The 19557-nt window shown below is 45.4% G+C and overlaps 1 protein-coding gene across 3 annotated transcripts; it reads right to left on the bottom strand.

Annotated features, from left to right (window-relative positions):
• Window positions 1–547: 547 nt before the first annotated feature.
• On the bottom strand, window positions 548–17428 carry CXCL12 (C-X-C motif chemokine ligand 12). Of its 3 annotated transcripts, XM_051618432.1 has the most exons (5): window positions 17007–17428; window positions 11766–11883; window positions 8227–8313; window positions 4341–4438; window positions 548–2484 (listed from the first exon to the last, which is right to left on the bottom strand). In XM_051618432.1, the coding sequence occupies exons 1-5, from the start codon at window positions 17065–17067 to the stop codon at window positions 2453–2455; spliced, it is 396 nt and encodes a 131-aa protein (XP_051474392.1). In that variant the 5' UTR covers window positions 17068–17428; the 3' UTR covers window positions 548–2452. The 3 variants fall into 3 exon arrangements, with proteins under 3 accessions (XP_051474392.1, XP_051474393.1, XP_051474395.1); XM_051618433.1 differs by lacking the exon at window positions 4341–4438 and having other exon boundaries at window positions 17007–17421; XM_051618435.1 differs by lacking the exons at window positions 548–2484; window positions 4341–4438 and having other exon boundaries at window positions 7969–8313; window positions 17007–17415.
• Between the last annotated feature and the right edge of the window lie 2129 nt (window positions 17429–19557).

Genomic DNA, 19557 nt, shown 5'->3' with positions numbered 1-19557 from the left:
AGCCCTCTGCCCATCTCAATGCTTCTGTCAAAGTAGTCTGTTTGCTCAGTCTGTAATGTGGGCTTGGCATGTGCCCAGAGACCTTTCTTTGTGTATGCTGACCCCAGATGAACTCTCTGTTAATGAGGAGCACAGCAGAGCACTGGAAAGTCTGTACAGTCATATCTGCCCACCCCATTTTTCTACTGGAAAGCTGATGTTTTCCTTAGAGACAAAATCTTCATGGCCTTTATCATCATTAGCAATGTATGCTGTTGAATCAAAATCAGAGGATTACTTGATTTTCCATTTACTCCAAAGGTAATAAATCAGACCTCAAGATTTCCTTTGATGGGAAGTATGTGTGAAGAATGCACCTTCCTGGGGGAGAAGGACAAGCTCCATATTTGTGAGAGAACCAAGATTCTTCCACTCTTTCCCAAAAGTCATTCTTGTCTTTAACACTCACACGTTTGGCTCTGGAAAATCATTAGCAATTGCAGGTGCATGTGTGGGGACAGGAGATGGACCCTAGGATATAAATACAGTCCATGGAAGATACAAGACATTTTAGTTTTCTCATAAAAGTTCTTTTTGTCTTTACCCTTACAACAGAGGATCTGATCCTATTCAAATTAAAACAACACTCCAGTTCTCATCAAGTACAGTGGTACCAGACCTTTCCAAACAGAGACACAATAGACTTAAAGCACCAGGCTGGTAATGATAACAATAGAAGGAAAGTCAAAATCACACACATACTTTTTAGGCACAGCAGTTGATTTCTACTTTAAAGCAAATAGAGTGATGTGGTCCCAGCTGAAGCATTCTGTAATTGCATTGTTTTGCAGAGAGGAAAACACAAGATTTTTACCTGAATCCACATGGAAATAAGGTCATCCCTGACTAGCTGAAGTGCCCCAGGCTGCAGGGAAGAGGGACAATTCTTTTTGAAGCAAACTGCTCAAAAAAATTTACCATCTTACATCATTTTTTTTTGTTTACAACACACATACAGTTACATACAAACACAAGCATTGTGCTGCACAAATTTGCTTCCCCCCAGTCCCAGTGCTCAGCACGTGATTATCACAGTACTGCAGGTGTCTTCCCATACACTATATATCAAAGATAATGCGTGTACAGGTAGGAATCAGGATAAACACATTTCTGGCTGAGACAGCACATTGGTGCAAGAAGCGGTACTTGTCCCTGGGTGCACTCTGCAAAGGAAATTCCAGAGGCTATCCTGTTAACCAGCAAACAGGACCATGACTGCCGGTGGACAGCAGGTGTTGGCCTTCATTTCTACACCTCAGTAACACCAGTCTTTCCACACACTGAGCAGACCCCCTCTTGGCCCAGGCATCTCTTTTCTCCAAAGATGTAGCCAGATATCTTCTTTTGGGTGTCTCCAAAGCAATCAAAGCTGTTACTACCTTCAAGTCTGTGTGACTATTTAGTAGCCAATGCTACAGTGTCGTTGGTGAAGGTCACATGAATGCATCTCCACATACTTCAGTGCAAAGCTAGCCAGGCAAGCTAAAGACACTTCCTGTGGAGGGGTGGGAAGAGACACCTGGTGCACGGCAGCATATCTGACACCTTTAGCAACTTGCAATGTGATCGTGTGGTTAGTCCTTTAATAACACATTCCTTTTTGTGCTATTTTTTTCATCAGAAACACAGGAACATAGGAAATGCCAGGTGACATCAGATCAGTGTTGTGGCTCCTAACATACACAACTACTACAAGGTAACTACTAGCATCCTACAAAACCAGATGAGCATTGACCCAGCTGCTCATAGCCATCACCAAGGTCTATGATCTACGGAGAAGGGCTTTAGCCCCGTAGCCCTGAGTTTAATCCCTCACACAAAATACATATAAATGCCACCCATGGTAATGTTGTCCACTTTCATCAATGTCTGATGCTTTTTAGCTTTCCTATGTTCTTGGCCTCGATGACTTCTGCAGGCAAGGAGTCCTTCCACTAATTACACAATATCATTGCACTGTACAGTTCATGTCCTTCTAGGTTTAAAACTCCAGGAGACTTGCATGAACCAAAAGAAAGTTAAATAAAGCAGGACCTCTACATAGCAAATGAAATAAAATATTACATAATAACATAGTGTTAGTTTAAATTCATATCTGCCCTCAGTGCTAGGTAATAAACCAACCTGTATAAAACCATAGTTTTTTTCAAATAGTTACATCTTATTATACAAAAATAGCACTGTGAAAGCAAGCCAGTTTGTGGAAAACAACAGCAGAAAAGAAAACAACTGAAAAAACACCAACCAAATGAACAAAAAAACACCACACAAAAACCAAAAAACCCAAACCCCAACACCCCTGGAAATGCATGAAGCGTTGCTTTTGTGCTGCATGATAACAGTGAAATGTATTCATTCCCTAATACTGGTTATCTGCTCTCTGGGTCCTACAGTAAGAAATCCTGTAGACGGCTTACAATGCTTGCCTCTTACATCTTGAACCTCCTGTTGATGAAGAACAGAGTGAAACACTATTAAGGTTTATTTCAGTTGCAAAAGCTTTGATATCAGGCCTAGTCAAACAGCAAATCTGTGTCTGGACTAACCCAAAGGCATTTATTTAGCAGCCCCTCCAACCAGTATTTGTCAGACATTGGGGGTAAGTTCTCCACAAGGAGCTACTGGGACCCAACAGGGTAAACCCAGCAATGGGAGTTATTTTGGGCAAGTTGTACTCATCACAGTTAGTAAGGTGTTCAGAGCTAACAAAGAAGGAAGGCTGACTAGGAAGCTTATTCTGGACTTGAAAGCCAGAGCAAAGAATTACGAGAGGGCAAAGAGACTTGGCAAAAAAAACCCAGCAACCCAACAGCCGGGAGGAGGGATTAATAATTTGTGAGCAGCCCCAGACTCCTGGAGCAAGCGGCACTAGGAATGCCTCCTCTACCTGTCCCTCCCCCATAGCTCTGCTGGAGATCATGGACTGCAGCTCCACAGGGTGTCAGGCCTCTGTGAGGATGAATGAACACAGAGCACATGCTGTGCTCTTTTCGGTGTTCAGCTCCTACCAAGAGGTGATCTGAGGGCAGAGGCCTTCAAGTATTCTGCCTAGCTAGGAGACATCCCCATGGCCTCCCCGCTCTGCGACCTCACCCAATGTGAGCAGCTGGGTGGCACATCGAGGTGACCAGCTGCCCAGTGAAGGTGGGGTGACAGGGAGGCAAGAAGCCACATGCTGCACAGTAAATGTGTGAGGCATTAAGAGCAGAGATAGGGAGCTCAGGGTAGAAGGCAGACAAATTGAGTCTCCCCTGCTCAGTGTGAGCATGGAACCCAGGGCCAGTGGTGGGTTAAGCATAACAGCAAAGTGCAAGTGTACTCTGTGCAGGGTTCACTCAGAACAAGGAGGCAGTCTGTGCTGGTGTCCTCCAGGTTTTGCCTGAAGTGACCCCTACTCCTGCTCCAGGCTGATTGGCCTTTCACAATCTAGATGAGGTCAGGAAGGCTAAGCTACAAGTGTCAGAGGGTTAAACACCAGGTATTCAAAAACCCTGATGTCCCAGTATGTCTTGTCTAGCCTACAGGATCAGAACAAACATCCCTTTCAATAATGCCTGCTGGACAACTAAGACAGTGTGACCACAACTAAAGATGACTGATGCTACTCTCAGTGAAGAAGGTAACCTTGGAAAACTCATCTAGGCATAAAGATGACTAAGCCATGAGTAAATTTTTCCTCTTTGAATATATGTTTTTAATACCCCACAAGAGTAACCCTGCTTCTTTTGGTGCAGAAGAGCAGGACACATCACACTGGTGGTAAAACAAAAGCAACTGGGACATCCAGAACATTGGCATGAGTGACACCATCCTCTGTGACTTTCTTAGCATCTCCCATTGGAGAGGTACCACCCAGTCACCAATGCACCAAACCATGCTGTCACCACACAGTGCTGCATTTGTAGTTAAAAAACACCAGCAATAAATTCACAGTTATTATTTATAGTTTGACAGTTTGATATATGGCCAGCTAAAAGAAATAGGGCGTTCAAACCTTTACCCTGTTTTTGATTTTAACTTTACTCCAGGGTTATTTTGGCCTCTTTGGGTATCCATTTTCCCATCCATAAAATGGAAAAATTTTCCCACTTCTGTTGTGGCTGAACTTTCCCTGTGTTTAAAGAGTTTTATCTATATGATACTGCTCTACAGGGCAGATACAGAAGTTAACCTCAACAAATATAGGAAAAAATGGAGGTCTGGATAGGCTAACATATTTGCCCAAGATTACATAAGATGGTCAGTGGAAGAGCAGGGATTTTAACCTGAGGTATCCCAGCTCAGAAACTAATGCCTCCTACCATTCTTTCTCCCTGGAGACTTTAGTGGTGTTGCACGGGAAGGGCAGAGTGGGCCCCGTTTCTTCTGTTGCTTTTTTTTATGAGTGCGATGACGTGGTCTAAATTGAAAGAAAAATACAAAAAGACTGCCATAAATTATCCATATACAAAGGCCTTATTCACATTCATCCTATGGTCCCTTCATGTCTTGCTGGCAGGGTGAAAATGATGGTAACATCCCCTTTCAGGTATCCTCTGCCTCAGAAGACACTAGGCAAATGAAAGTGCCATGATATCAGGAATTTTGCAAATTCTGAAGCCAGAAAAACTGTTTTCCCCAAAACACTGAAGCCTCCCCAAATGCCTGCTAGAACTTGTCAACCAGGAGCCTCATCATCCACACTGTACCCCCTGAGGTACAATGAAAGCAGAAGGAGGCTGAATTTCTGGCTTCCAATCCATCATTCCCACTGACATTAACAAGAACTGGTGGCTACTTTATGGAATTTGTGGACATCTGATGCCTTAAAACAAGGCTGTAAAGATAGTCACCTACATTGTCCCCATCATGTGGGTCATCCACCTAGCACATGCTTCGTGGAGTACTGAGAGGTAGTTGTTTTGGCATCTTGCATTTCAGCCCTTATTAACAAAAGAGGTCAGAAATTAGGAAGTGCTGCCACACCAGGGTTAACAAACACTATGTAGGAAGGCAGTAGCAGGGCTTGGCTCCCATCACAGCCAGCCCCTACAAGTTGGGATTTTCCTTTCTCCCAGTGGGCTCAAGGGAAAGGTTTTTCCTATTTGACTTTGTTTATCTTCTCCGGATCCATCAGCTCCCTCATCTGTGCCAGCAGTAGCCACTGAGCTTAATGGACTCCAGCATCTCCGAATACTGGAATTTCTGTGGTGGGACTATATTAACCTGACAGCTGGCAAACTGGTTGCTGTTTATTTTGGGCTCTGTTAACTCTGCAAGGGCCTGATTTTGCATATCCTTGCATGAAGAGAGAAGGGAAAGGCTGTCAATGTGCTGTAAATGATGACTGGGATTGCCTGGAAGTGATAAAGGGTTTGTTAGCTATTTCAAGAAAGTACTGGTTTGCACCTTGTCTATAAAATGGATGAATGCTGAATGATGTTGGCCACAGCAGCTGCACGATGATTTTTAAAGCCTGTTAAGGAATGTGGGTTCCTGACAGCCTGAATGTATTTTACTGATGTCTCATAACTGTGCATATTACATGGAGATGTGATGAATATAAAGCAATAATAAAGGCTAAGCAGAATTAGTGAGAAAAAATAATTCCTTACTAAAACCATCTCCAGTTTCACAAACAACTGTATTGGACTACTGTATTCTGTGAACTTTTCCATCCCTTAGCTGCACATTATAACACAGAAAATATTCTTGTATTAAAGCACTGGTATAGATTAAGATATCTTGACAATTTTGATTTTACTTAAGCAATTACAAGAGCCCTTTCTACAAAACGTATTGATTTTATTCCAGAAAAATAAATTCCCATGTACAATTGGGTTTTCATAACATGAAACAATTAGCCAGTTTATTGCTAGTGCATATAGGGTAATGTCACATTTCATACAATTTCAGTACAAGTGAAAAAATATAATATATGGCTGATTTAAATTGATAGCTACATTAACATTTATAGATCTATATAGATTTATTTTACAAACTGTTAGTAGTTTAGAGGGATATTGGTGTTTTAAACTACCAACATTCATATGGCTCCAATTCAAATATATGAATTGTTTGATGTGCTATAAATATATTCCAAAGTACATTTCATTGAAGAAGTCAAAGCTGTGCACTAAAATATAACAAAAACATGCCTTGTGAAAATGCTACAGACAGACCCCTGACTGTCTGTGGAGCATGAAAATGCCCCTGGTGATAGCATTACTAGTTGGAATACAAAAAATGCCACTAGTGATAACATTACTAGTTGGAATACAAAAATGTCACTGGTGATAACATTACTAGTTGGAATACAAAACCAATGCCAGGATTACAGGATCAGGTGATGGAGATATATGCTTTCTGTCATCTTATTTCATAGAGCTCAGACCAAATTTTCTTCTGTTACTCAATGTAAACCAGGATGAAATTCACCAAATTAGCAGAATTGCTTCTGGATTAGTGTTAGGTAAACAAAACCCGGCTGGAAATCAGGCACGGGCTTACTGGTTTCAGTAGAGCTGGCTCTAGATCTTCACTTGTGGAAGTGAGAGCAGAACATGTTTCAGTTGAGTTGTCCTAAGTCAGGCAAGCAAGATCTGAGCACATAATCATATTTGCCCAACCTCACAAATTTCTGAAGTGCTTCTTAAATTTCAGGTCTTATGAACAGTACCAACGGCTTCACTGGGGATGACAACAAACTGAAACTTAAGCAGGGGTTTGAGGATTTTCATGAGCTGGAAAACAAAGTAGCTCAAGCCTCTAGAATAGTCAGCATAGGCCCACATCCTGGTCTTACATTCGGTTGTGCCTATATCCAAAACCATCCTGGTAGCGTTAGCCTGGTTTACCTCTGCAGAGAATTTGCCCAAAGGACAAGAGGCCTGAGTGCTGGAAGCAAAGAAGGCACTGAGCAATGGATGAGATGGGAAAAGCTGTCAGGGCTGGAATCACAGTTTGTTAGCTGGTCTCCTTGCTTCCTCCTCTTCACTCTTGGCCCAAAAGGGCTACATGGAGAAATCTTTCTACTTCTGGTAGCATTTTCCTCTTGCTTATTGCAAAAACACAGGAGAACAGACTTTTTTTTTCTTTCTTTTTTTTCTTTTTTTTTCTTTCTTTTTTTTTTTTTCCCCAACTCTGCCCTTTGTTTTGCAGATCCATTTACAAAGAAAAGAGTGGAGGGCATTCAGCTACCTGTACTGCCTCACATCTGCCCTGGGGCCATACCATTCCCAACATTTCTCTAAGAATGCATAGCTCTTACAAATAACTGGATTCCAGCCCTGCCTTTACCCTACAGATGCGGGGGTGACAGGGTCCGGCATGGTTACAGCAAGGTTACTGAGGGGTGGGAATGTGGTGGCAAGGGTGGGAGGGGTACTGAGTGCACAGGTAGGCTTGCTGGCCAAAATGCCACTGCTGGACCTACTGCAGTAGGGCTCTGGGCAAGCAGGGAAATGCTTTGTACCATCACTTGTCTCAGCTTCCATCCCAGGAAGACTGGAACTGTTCCCTGCAACTCAGCATGGAAATGTTCTCAGTGCTGCTCTTGGTTACCATAAAATTGAACTGAGATAGGCTGGATCCATCTCAGAGTAGTCAGAATCACCCGCTTTCAAAGGGAATAAAAATAGATTTTAAAAGTCTGAATTTGCCAAGCATGTCTGGTTTTCCCCACGCCTTGTGGGAGAGCCTTATTCATGGCAGCATATCTCATCTTGGCTGATACTAACAGCATTGTGCACTGGCTAGTAGGGAAGCAAATTTTAGCCCCAAGACCCCCTTGGCCTCATCTGCCTGTGCAAACAGCCCCTCAGTGTAACATGGAGAAGGGGCTCCAAAGAAACTGGAACAATCTAAGTTCTGAAGTAATTGTAGTTTGGCTTGGGGAAGAGGGGGCATAAAGGAAGCATTTTCCTTGGGAGAACGGCTTTTTTTTTTAAAAAAAGGATGAGTTGGGGACCCCAAAACAGATTCATTAGGATAGATTTTGCCTCAAACTCTGGCAAAACACTTAGTTTAACATTTGGGATATACTGGATGCTGTTGTTTTAATACAGACTAGGTCAACTCCAAACTCATCTTCAAAACAATATCTGATTCCACAAGTACTTGGTCCACATGGTAAAAGCCAGCCCTTAATGTTCTACCCTTTAATAACTCAGGATGTTAACTGTTAAGTCCATTTGTCTCTTGCCTTACTTGTTTAAAGCTTTCTCCAGATACTCCTGGATCCACTTTAACTTAGGATCAATGCACACTTGCTTGCTGTTGCTCTTGAGCCTTGCACTGCCAAAGGAGAAAAGTCAGAGTGAGTCTAGTGTGCAAAGCTCCTCAGCCCACATCAACCCCCCACCCTGTAGATGCCTCGTTTTCCTTGGGTATCAGTGCTGCTCTCATTTAATCCATGAAAGGGATAGGTATAATGGGTACCTTGAGGTACCTATTATAAATAAACCCAGTTTTGAAGCACTGGTACCATTTGTCTCCTTGATGCAGATTCTTGCAGTGTGTACTGGGATGCATGTGGGGGTGGGACATATGCAGGGTTTGAATCTTAGTTTTCCAATTCATACCTGGGCTGTTATGAGTTCAGTGCTGACAACAGCTAAACTCCATTTGGAAATACTGACATGGTAAATGCAGGTCCATTTTTGCAAGGAATTGATTAAGTACAACTTTCAGATTCAACCCAGAATTGAAGCTTCACATGTTTTGAAGACAGACACCAAACCACACCTCTTGGAGTTCTGAAAGGGTCTGGTCACTGGTTAGCTTTTTTTTTTTTCTTTTTTTTTTTCTTTTTTTTTTGTGCAAGATGGAACTAACAGGTTGCAGGCAGGAAGACAACTGGAAGTAACATAGTGCCAGAGGCAAGTTTTCCCCCATGTATTCATTCAGACTTGCAACAAAAGAAGAAACCTCCCTAGGAGTTCCTCCTGGATGTCCAAGCTGTGCTTTCTACAACAGACTGTTTAGCTAATTTGAGCTCCCTGTGAATTAGGCATTTGGGCCATCTGCATCTTTCTTATAGAAGCAGTACAATTACCTTTTCAACCCCATCAACAGGTTTTGTCTTCCAGGGATCTCAAGGCCTCTTGAGACTACTGTGATCCCCCACATTCCCCAAACTGACCTGCCTCTGCCCCAGCTGCTCAGACATTTCCCCTTAAACAGCCTGCTGGACATGCAAAAGTGCCAAGAACAGCAATTTCATGGAAATGCCCATAGAAGTAAGTTCAGTACTTCTTTCAGCACTCTGCTGGATGAAAGCCAAGATGTTCCCCACATTATAAAATGAAATCTGCAGAATATAGAACTGTGGTGTAAGAAGTAACAGGTCAAAAAGGCTCCTTGGTATGAAGTTATGCAACAACTGAGTTGTGACATAAACACATTGAAGATCCTGTCTTGCAAGCCCTGTGCCAATATAGAAACAAATGAGTTTTATTCATATTTCCTTTACAGCAGTGCCAAGCTGGAGTATTTCCAGTGAAGTGATACCAAGAGGGAGCAAGAGTGGATTTGCTGATGTTAGCAATGCCTGGGAACTCTTAAGCTGGCCTGGCAGGGTACAGAAACAAATGCACGCATAACCAACCTCCCGCCACATGCAATGCATTTTCTCTCACCTAATATTAAGACACTGGGTTGTTTTTTTTTAGATAATTATTTCTTAACTTGTCAGCCCCTGCTCCTTGTACAGTCATGGCAATTGTATGGAGTGTTAATCTGAACCAGTTATGTGTCTACTTTAGGATGCAATTAATTGCATGTTAAAAATGCCTGTTTCCCTATATTGAAAAGCAGGGAATTTAGGGTGGGCTTTCTACAAGTAGACATTGACAGAGAGATTTCTGGTTTTGGAGAGATGACTTTCAATAGAACCAAAGACAAAAGCCTGCTCTTAGGCTTTTTCTTCACGTACATTTCCCCTGAACCATAAAGGGAATGTACTTGTGCAAAAATAAACACAAAAACAACCAAATCACAAAATCTATCCTTGAAACAATATGATTTTCCTGAGTTTTTCTATTCCTAAAAATGGTAGCTTTTAAGTTACTCACACCTTCACTTTATAATGCATATCCACTAAATTCAGAGCGTACTTAAAACTATCAAGATGACAAATTTATGTGTTAGTTTTGATTTCCATTTCAGCTTCTGTTTCAATAGACCTAGTTCAAAATCATGATGTTTCAGGGTTAGCTGGAAGTAAGTTCTTAAGTACTTTACCTATTATAAAGTAACAAAAAGATGGTGAACTACAAGTTCATGTGTTCTGCGTGCCACTAAATCACATTGCAAACAAACATACTTGGGTCAGGAATGGTCAAGAACATGAGTTGTGTTTCTGCATTTCATGCTCTTATCTATCTCTAATGACTATAATCCCACATGAATTAAGAGACAAATGTGTACTCTATCGTGTCTTACATGCCTGTTATTTTATTGAAACTACTCCAAAAAATTTCAAATCTTCTACAAAGGAGCAGTACTGGGACACTTATGATATCCATTGACAGTCCAAGAGCACAAACCCATGCACTGTTGTATTTTGGATGCTTGCCTCCAAAATTGTTTATAGGTAGAGATCAGTTAGTCACAGCTGGTTTTGCCATTTTTGTGAAAATAAATTATTTCTCAGATGAAGCTTACATTTTTCTCACAGTCCTCCACAAAATCCTAAGGCAGAAGCACACATGAGAAAATGTGTATGATCCACCCAGGGTGGTTTAAAGAAGGAAAAAAAAAAATCATCATATTAATTAAAACTGGTTCATGAATGGATACATTCTCTGTAATAAATACGTATATTCCTGAGAAATCTCATGAAACCACATCAATCTTCTGAGTGCAGAAATGTTTTGGATGACAAAGAATGGATTTCTACAGCAACTGGAGTTGCAAACAGAAGAGCTCAATATGCACTGAAGACAGAACTAGTGATGAGCACACTGCACAGAAACCCAGTCTAATCACTAAAACCTTCCTGTGGAGGTCAACAGAAGCTGATGGTAGAAAGGTTCCCTTGTAATGAAAAGATGAATGTTAAGTTTTTGCTTCTGAAGATTTTTAATTTTGGGAGAGGAGGAAGTGGGTCATCCTTTAACAAATAAACCAAAAAGACCTCCCTAAAAACACACACACATATTTACCACCTCATTTTCTGGAAAATGAGTGGGGGTTATCTGCAAAAATGAAGATGTTCTTTTTCATTGGGAACCCATAATTTCTGTGCTCTGTGATTTACTGGAGTTAACCACTGCCTGTAAGTGTGTTCCTAGATCAAGCAAGCACAGGTTTATGGTCTGTACCTCCTGTGGAGGCTACTTGAAATCCGACAATTCCTTTTGCTTGTTGAGCTGCTTTCTCTGGAGTAGTGGAACTTTAGAAAACTCAGACCACTGTAAAGTCTTCTTCCCCAGGTGTAAAGCTCTACATCCAAGGCAATGGACAGCCTCACATCTGCTCACATACCCACGGGGGAACAGGACAGGGGATCACATAGTCACAGGGAGATCCCATAGATAGAGCACAGCTGTGAAACATCTAGCTGGGCTCCTTTGTCTGGAGTAAAGCCGGGTCCAGCTGTATGTGACACTTGGAGAGAAAGATGAATTGGAAAGTATGGCATAAGACACAGGTTGAATTGCAGCCACCAAGGCAGGAACCAGCTTTGTGACTTTTCCTTTGGACACCTGAGATTTGCACCCAGCTGAAAAGAGCAAGAGACTTACACAATCTGAAGTGAGCAGTTGGGTGTGGAGAGGATTTTGAGGTGCTTAATGTTGGCTCTTGCCACGTTGCTCTCGTAGAAACGACAGGGGCATCGGTAAGTCAGGCTGACGGGTTTCTCTGTGGGACATACGGAGAGAAAGGACATGTTACTTACTCCCTCTTGCTCTCAGTCAGCAGCAGAGATAGCACAGACCAGGGCTGACAGAAGCTCCCTCCACATATGCAGGTGAAAAAAAAAGCGGTAAGCTGTAGTTTTGGGAGAGCATTTGCCCGCTGCTCCCAGCACGATCCTTTTACCCTAGCACCCAGCCTTTCAATAATGGTGCCTGGGATTTTGTAAGACAAAAGAAGAGGGAAAGAAAATGGAGATAAATAAAGAAGAAGAGATTAGAATAAGGAGCCTCTCCATTGTGCGGGGATGCTCCTGGTAATTAGAAAAGATAAAGGCCAAAAGAGCGGGCACTTGTCCTCAGTGTTGTTCTTGTCAAATGATTTTGACCCGAGGCCAAATTAGAAGGTAGCCAGAAGAAAGCGCTAAATTCCAGAGTTCAGATCAAAACCGTTCGGCTCAGGTGCAGGCTTTTCACGGGGGACTTACTGGCTACAGAAAAGCCTTGGATCTCTCAGGCTTTCCCAGGGCCCAGTGGCTGACCTTTCCTCACTGCAGCCAGTCTTCAATCCCACCAGAGATATTGGCACGAGGAGGTGCGACTCGGAGCTGCGAGATCACAGGCTAAGCAGGAGAGATTTGGAGTCTTTTGAACTCCCAGCCTGTGGCAAAGTAGCGGCAACCAAGGAGACAGCTATCAGGTAGTGCACTCTCCATATACTTATTAATCAAGGACCACCAGAATGGAGGAGTCCTGTCACTGGCATCACAAGGTATAGAGTTAAGTTTAGCCCCCTAGGCTAAAAATCGGCAATGAATATGCATTCAGAACTGAGAAAAGCAGCCTGGCTCTCACCACAGACTCTGATGCAGTCCTGTTACCTGATTTATCCACGGGACAACTTAATAACTGGCAAAAAACTGCATATAGATAAGATCCTCACTCTCTGTGTGAACTTCAAAGCTCCATGCACACTAAAATACAAACACAGAAACCTTGCCTGGAAGTCTAGAAGGAGCTGCTTAAGATTTTAAACAATTTCCCATTGGAGCATTTTTCAGCCTCTGGGAGGAATTAAATTCTAACACCTAAGCCATAAGGTCTGGCTCATGCTGTAGATGGTCAGATCTGCATCTGACAGGGCTTAGATTCCACATGGCAATCTGCTGCCCTGTTTATTTAACTACACAGGAGCACTGGCAGCATCCAAACCCATCCAAACCTCCTTTAAAGGCAGATGGAGAGCTTAAGGGCAGGGAAAGGCTTGGAATCCCTAAACTGCTGCCTAGGAAGGTGACAAAACAGCTTTTCAAAGTGCAGCTGATCTGCATATGTTGCACATTACCTATGCCTGTCTCTAGCACATAGAACAGCAGACAACATAGTGAAACTACCCTGTTGTCAAGAGTCAAAAGCCTTTTTTTCCAATTACCTCTGCCAAGAGATGAGCCACAATCAGATCCCACAGGCAAATGGGCAGAGAGGAATTAATCGGTGGGAACAGAATTCCTTCAGATTCACAGTAGGATCTGGGTAATAAATTAAGAAAATTGTAGGACTTTTTCTATCAACTTTATGGCAGTCCAAATGGTAATATAATCTATGAGTTAATAAATGGGAGGAGAAGCTTCCACCTGCAGGGGGAAGAAAAAGGAGATCTTCAGGGTGTTAATGTGGAAGGGAAGGAAAAGACTAGGATTTTTCACTGACAAATCTGTACCTCATAGCTACACATCAGTGAATGTGTATTGGAAAGGGAGGCTGAAATTGAATGCAGCCATATAACGACATTCAGTACAGCTGCAGTGGAAGTTTCTCTGCAAGCTTGTACCAACCAAGTTTAAGCAAACTTTACCCTAAATAACACACAAGAGATGAACTGTTCAGATCTATTATTTGAGAACATAATCCTGTCCTCTCTGAGACTGGGAGAGGGACTTTTGATCCCACCATACTTGAAATCAAGAGCAGATAAAGTTTAACCGTGACTAATATTTCCATGAGTTTCAAAGTTTTTTCCTGCCCAAGAATGGGCATCAAGCACAGCAAGGAAGAGGGGAAGCCCCAGCATTTGGTACTGACTGGGTCAGCTCTCAGCATCATGAACAGGGAACCAGTATCTCCTGTCACTGCCCTTCCAGTACTCTAGCTCTGAGAACTTGGCTGTGGCTCACTCTGCTCTCAGCAAGGCTAAAAACCAAAGAAAAATAGTGCACGTGGCATCTCCCAAGATATGAACCCTTATCATCCTAACTTAGGAGAGGGAAAGGGTCATAGTTTGGGAAGAGGACATTTCTTATTCTGAGGCAAACATCTTCCTTGTCTTATTTCAAAATTTGAAAAAAAATGTTGCATGCACAGTGGAGCTGATTAAGCCTACTATTCCACAGATTTGTACTGCAGGAGTTAACACTCTGTGGGTTCTCTGATGTCTAATAAACACTGAGCACAAGCTGAAGCCAGTTCTCTCAGTAGGACAAATTAGTATAGTCTGTTAATTGCACTGTTACATGAAAACAACAGTTTTCATGAAACTGATGATATATAAAGCTTTCAAGATCTTTACCTGTCTGGCACACTTTGCTGAAGTAGACTAATGCAGTCAAATGTTAAAGCAGAGTCAGACACTATTCAGACATCTCAATGTCATTCCTTCAGCCTTATTTCCTTAGAAAACAAAGAAAAAGAGAACATCTATTTTTTATTATTATTTTTTTTTTTTAGCTCTAAGAGTTCAAAGGGTTCTAGGTTTTGCATGTCTGGGCTTTTTAAAAATAATAAACAGATTTACTATTTTCTTACTCAATGCTGAGTTTTGCTGGCTCTAAATATTCACTTTAGCTGGCAAATTCTTTCTAGAGACAAAGCACTCACAAAAATCTCCCTCACAGAGTGACTACTTATCCAGGTTGGACGATACCTATTTCACTCTGTAGGGATCTGCCTTTCCTCACCCAGTCTGGAACTGGACAGTAAGAGAACAAGTGAGTTGCCATTTCTGTTGCAAAGTTACCATCAGTAACTTGATGTGCAGGCTGGGAAGCTCTGGGCACTTGAGAGAAGGAAGCTATATGAAGGCAAACAGGCTGGATATTTGATGAAGCATCATTTTACTCCTGTTCATCCAAGGGTGTATTTGTCAGTATCAGGAGAAGACTGGCAACTCTTTTAGAGTACAACAGCTTCCTTTCCCTGGGGAGTGAGACTGATAGGCAGCAGATTCAGCTTTCCCAGGGTGGTTAGTAAGAATTCAGAGCTCACCTGCCCTCCAAGACAAGGTAGCCTCCAAGCCCTCCTCTGGATCAGAATTAAGAGCACTACATGACATGCGAAGAAGTAGGAAAAAAACCTTCACTCTTATCACTGCAAGCTGTTTTTTTCTCCAACCCTTTTAAGCCGTTTCCTTGCTCGGGTAGCCAGGTCCTGGACATGCTTATCCTGCCATAAAGATACCCACTGCCGTTTGCTGCCAGCGAAAGAGTGCTACTGGGAAGGGAGCAAAGCGGGGTCCAGCCGGGCAGCTCTGCCAGCACCCCCTCCCTGTGCTAAGCGCTGCCGGCAGGAAGACGAAGAGACAGAGAGCACCCGAGCCCCCTGCAGACCGCGGTTCCCAACTCCCGTCTATGTTCCAGCCCCTGTGCGGGCCGGCAGAGCCCCTTCCAGCTCTGTCCAGACTCACACTCTCCTGCAGAGGTGAGAGGAGCCCGCTCTGGGTACAGGGGCACCTGCCGGGCCAAGCAGCCCGGTCTTGGGCGCTCCACAGTGCACAGGGCAGGCTCTCCGTGGCGCTGGCGATGGCAGGAGCGAGGGGCGATGGGCAATTGGCCGGGGCTGGCCCTGCCACCTGCGGTCCCCGCGTTTGCCTTCTCAGCCGGCGCGCTCACTTCCCAGCCCACAGCCCTAGCGCTGCCGGTCCCACGGAAGCGGCGGGGCAGAGCCAACCTGGTCGGGTGTGGGGCAGTGCCGGCCCCTGTGCCGGCTGGCGTGGGCCTCACCGGGACGGGATTGCTGTCAGGATAGCAGAGTGGGAAGACATTGGTGACACTAGCGAGAGCAATTAACTCTCTCAGGCTAAACAAAAAAGGCACCGGAGGGCATCCTCTGCCGCCCTGGGCGGGGAACACCCAAGTTTCGGTCGCCAGGATGGGAGAATAAGACAGGAGCGGAGGACTGAAAAGGTGATCGTTACCTAGCCAGCAAGCTTTCGATGAGGGGACAAAAGGTGGCAAATCTCTGTCAGGCTAGAAGCCAGCCGCAGGAAGATAGCCCCGGAGATGCCCGGAGGCTTCGGGCAGGACAGGGGGAGTGAGACTGCTCGGCCACTGCCCGCTGGATGTTCAGCAAGAGGCTCAGGTTGCCGCCGTCTCCAGGGCTGTCCGCACCCAGAGGCTCCCACGGTGGGTAGCTGGGGAGCAAGCGGTCAGCTGCCGCTGCGGAGGGGCTGGGAGGTGACAGGCGGGACCGCGGGGCCCGGCGTGGGACGAGACGGGCAGCTGTGGTGCCGCTACTTTAGCGATAAATGCCGCTGGCTGCCAACCCGCGTTCGCCCACACCTCTCGTCAGCTAACTTCTCTGCGCCCACCCCCCAAAACCCCTCCGTGCACCCTCGCCGGGGGTGCGGTAAATTCCTGCTGAACTTTGGTTCAGCTCTGCCCAGATCGAGGGAAGATAGATCACGAAAGAGGGCAGAAAAGGAACCTAACAACCGCCTGTTTCTCATTTCTTTTAACTTCTAGGGTAGGTTTTCTAAAGGGGAAATCGATATGTATATTTTGCAACCAAACCATCTCCCTGCAGACCGAACGCTGCTGAAATCTTCTCCCAGCCGATTTCAATCTGGGATAAATTGGGCAGAGGATCGCTTTGATGACCGTTCGGGAAAAAGCGAGTGAGTGAGGGAGAGAGGGAGGGAGCTCCCAACAGCTATTGCTCGGAGCTCGCCAGAAGCTCACATCTTGAGCCGCTGCGGGAGCGCGAGCCGGGAGCGCGGACGAGCTGCGGGGAGATGGGAGAAGAGCGAGGATTTCCTAGGGACCATAACTCCCGACCGCGCTTCCCGGCGCCGGCAGCAGGAGAGGTGCAGGCGGCCAGTGGGCTGCGAGAGCGGCGGTGCCGCGGCGGCTCACTTACCTTCCGAGAGGGAGATGATCGCCAGTGCGAAGGCGAGCAGAGCCAGGGCTCGGAGGTCCATGCTGGGGCGGCTGGCGGGGTGCGGGGCGTGCTCTGGTCTGCTAGTCCCGGCTGCTGCGGCGCTCTGCTGGAGTCCCCTCCTCCCCTCCCTCTATAGAGGGGCCGGGACCGCCGGGGCTGGGGGAGGGGAGCCGGGGGGAGTAGCTAGCCTATGATTTATTGCCCGTGGCATGTTATTACATCCTTCCTCTGTTAAAAATGCTTGGAAAGGAACCAAAAGAGCGAGGACTTCTCTCTTCGTTCCATCAGCCCAGCAGACTTGCCCCAGGCAAAGCGCTTGCCCCAGCAGCCTCTCGATCTAAGACCCCCGAGATATGGCAGCGGCCGTGCGCTCCTCCCGGGGGTCTCGCCCGCACGGCGGCTCGGAGCTCACCGCGACGGGGAGCCGCGATGACGGTCACTCCATCCAGCCCGAGCTAGCGGAGAAAGTTTCCTCTCCAAACTGTGTCAGCCCCGGTCCCTTCTAGGCAACACTGCCCAGCTGCTCTTGAACAGCAGCTACTAGAGCCGGGACAGCTGTAGGAAGGCATCCTGTAACGTCTCAGCATTTCTACCGGGAAGAGGAGAAAAATCCCCCTTCGCTCCTCTGGGCGCGAATCTAGATTTACACTGACGCCCTGGAAATCAGATCCAGAGCCTTATACGAACCATTTTCCCAGAAGTTTTTCTGGGGATGTGGGGAAAAAAAGAGAGAGAGGGAGACTTTCAGCATTTACCTCCTCATGCTTGGCTCGAAACATCACCTTTCCCCCTTGTTAGGTGAACGCAATTGTACATTTGCTGCCACATTTCACCTCCTTTGTGTTGCAGATGCCACCGGGCTCCCTGGCACCTCGTCTGAAAGCCTCAGCAGCGTTGCAGAGACTATAGGGGTCCAAGGGGTGCCACTTATGCTGAGCTATTACATCATTGTCAAGAGTAATTGACTTAAGCATGTCCTTGCTATCTGCAGTCCAAGCCTACAGGGCCCTGTTTGTTGCCACTCAATACTTTAAATAAACATCGAGGCTTTGATTGAATTTGGACTCATCGGCTGCATTTAAAACAGTTCTCAGGTAAGACTGGGACAGAGAAGGGGAGTGAGTAAAGTTAATCTTTGTCCTTTTGAAGGACAGGTCGACCATCCCTGTCAAAGAAGGGCAGCACATTTGGTTTATACCCTGTGTAACCACAAACAGACACAGCTCATGGGGCTGGAAACAGAGGCCCAAATCCTGCACCTATGCTAACCTGTGACTTGCGTTTCGGGGAGCTTGTTTCTAACACCAGAGGAAATGCTTGCATTGCCACTGGGCCATGAGCCAGTTCCATCTCCAACACACACTGGTGAGGCTCATTCTGACACCCAGATCCCCCAAATCTAGTTCTTTGTTTTTCTTTGTACCACCTTACCAAGGAGCCCTGAATTTTAGGCTCAACTTACTCTTCCTACTCTAGATAAGCTAGCACAGTAGCACAGGAATCTGATGCACTGAAAAGGCCAATAACTGTAACCAGTGCTGTGAGCTGGGCTACGTTTGCTGTGACAGTTAAAACATTCTGCAGGGATGGGAGAAGGGAATGGTAATTCCAACTGCCAACACTGCTACAAGTATTTCTGTCCCACCAGTGCTGTAGCTGGCACAAGGGGACATCCAATAAAGAGCAACAGTGTGTCTTTGCTGCTGCTACAGACACTGAGAAAAACAGCCCAAGGATCTAATCAAAGAGACTGGATAGATGCAGAATGAAATCAGGATTAAATCTGAGAAGCATTCTCCTCATAGCCCCCCCCCCCCAGATATGTGCTTGTGTTGTAATTGGAAGGGAAAACTGGTCGGATCCTGGAAAATGCCTGAACAAATCTTCAGAGCTGACCCAATGAGATACACCACACAGATACTAGGGCTCTCCCTATACCTCTGGATAACTGAGTGCAGCCATCTTCAAATAGATCTCACACCCTCCTCCTTATGTCATGGGATGCCGTGGCTCCCTGTGCACCTTGGTTGTCCTTCCCAGCTGTCAGAGCTGCCTCTGCATGGGAGACCAAGTCTCCTGAGGAGAAAGGAGAAGCCATCCCCAACACCTGGGGTTCACATCTGAGGAAAGTGGACCCCACAGTGCTGGACAGCCCTGCTTCCACAGCTGCTGCATCATCTGCTTGCTGTTGTGTTCCATTTCCTTCCTCTGCCAGTATGCACACCCCTGCACACACCCAGAGGAATGTCCTCTACTGCACAGAAATCAGAAATCAAAGCAAGGCTTATTTTGCCAGGCAACTTTACTGGGCTAGTCCAGTCTGCTCCATGATCAGAGTTTCTTCTGGTGGGTACCCTCAAGCAGACCAGCTTTGTTTCAGAACAGAGCAAATCCAAACCTGCAAAGCACAAAAGTGCTCCATGGGGCTGTGGGGCAAGCGAGGAGGGGGGATAAGTCTGTCTCACAGCCTTGCACTGTGGGGCTGCCTTTGCCACAGCACTGGTACATTCTCACTGCTGGAATGAAGAAG

The sequence above is a fragment of the Apus apus genome, chromosome 4 (genome assembly GCF_020740795.1).
Source record: "Apus apus isolate bApuApu2 chromosome 4, bApuApu2.pri.cur, whole genome shotgun sequence".
Classification (NCBI taxonomy): Eukaryota; Metazoa; Chordata; class Aves; order Apodiformes; family Apodidae; genus Apus; species Apus apus.
The sequence above is the reverse complement of the archived record's forward strand: the minus strand, read 5'-3'. Positions and strand labels throughout refer to the sequence as shown.

Bases quoted from the DNA above. Each gene is read 5' to 3' on its own strand.
- CXCL12 (XM_051618432.1), bottom strand. From the start codon at position 17,067: ATGGACCTCCGAGCCCTGGCTCTGCTCGCCTTCGCACTGGCGATCATC. The intron at 4,439-8,226 runs GTAAGGCAAGAG...CTTTCAATTTAG, and splicing joins CTGGAGAAAGCTTTAAACAA to ACCACGTCATCGCACTCATA. The intron at 2,485-4,340 runs GTAGGAGGCATT...CTTCATCAACAG, and splicing joins GTCTCCAGGGAGAAAGAATG to GAGGTTCAAGATGTAAGAGG.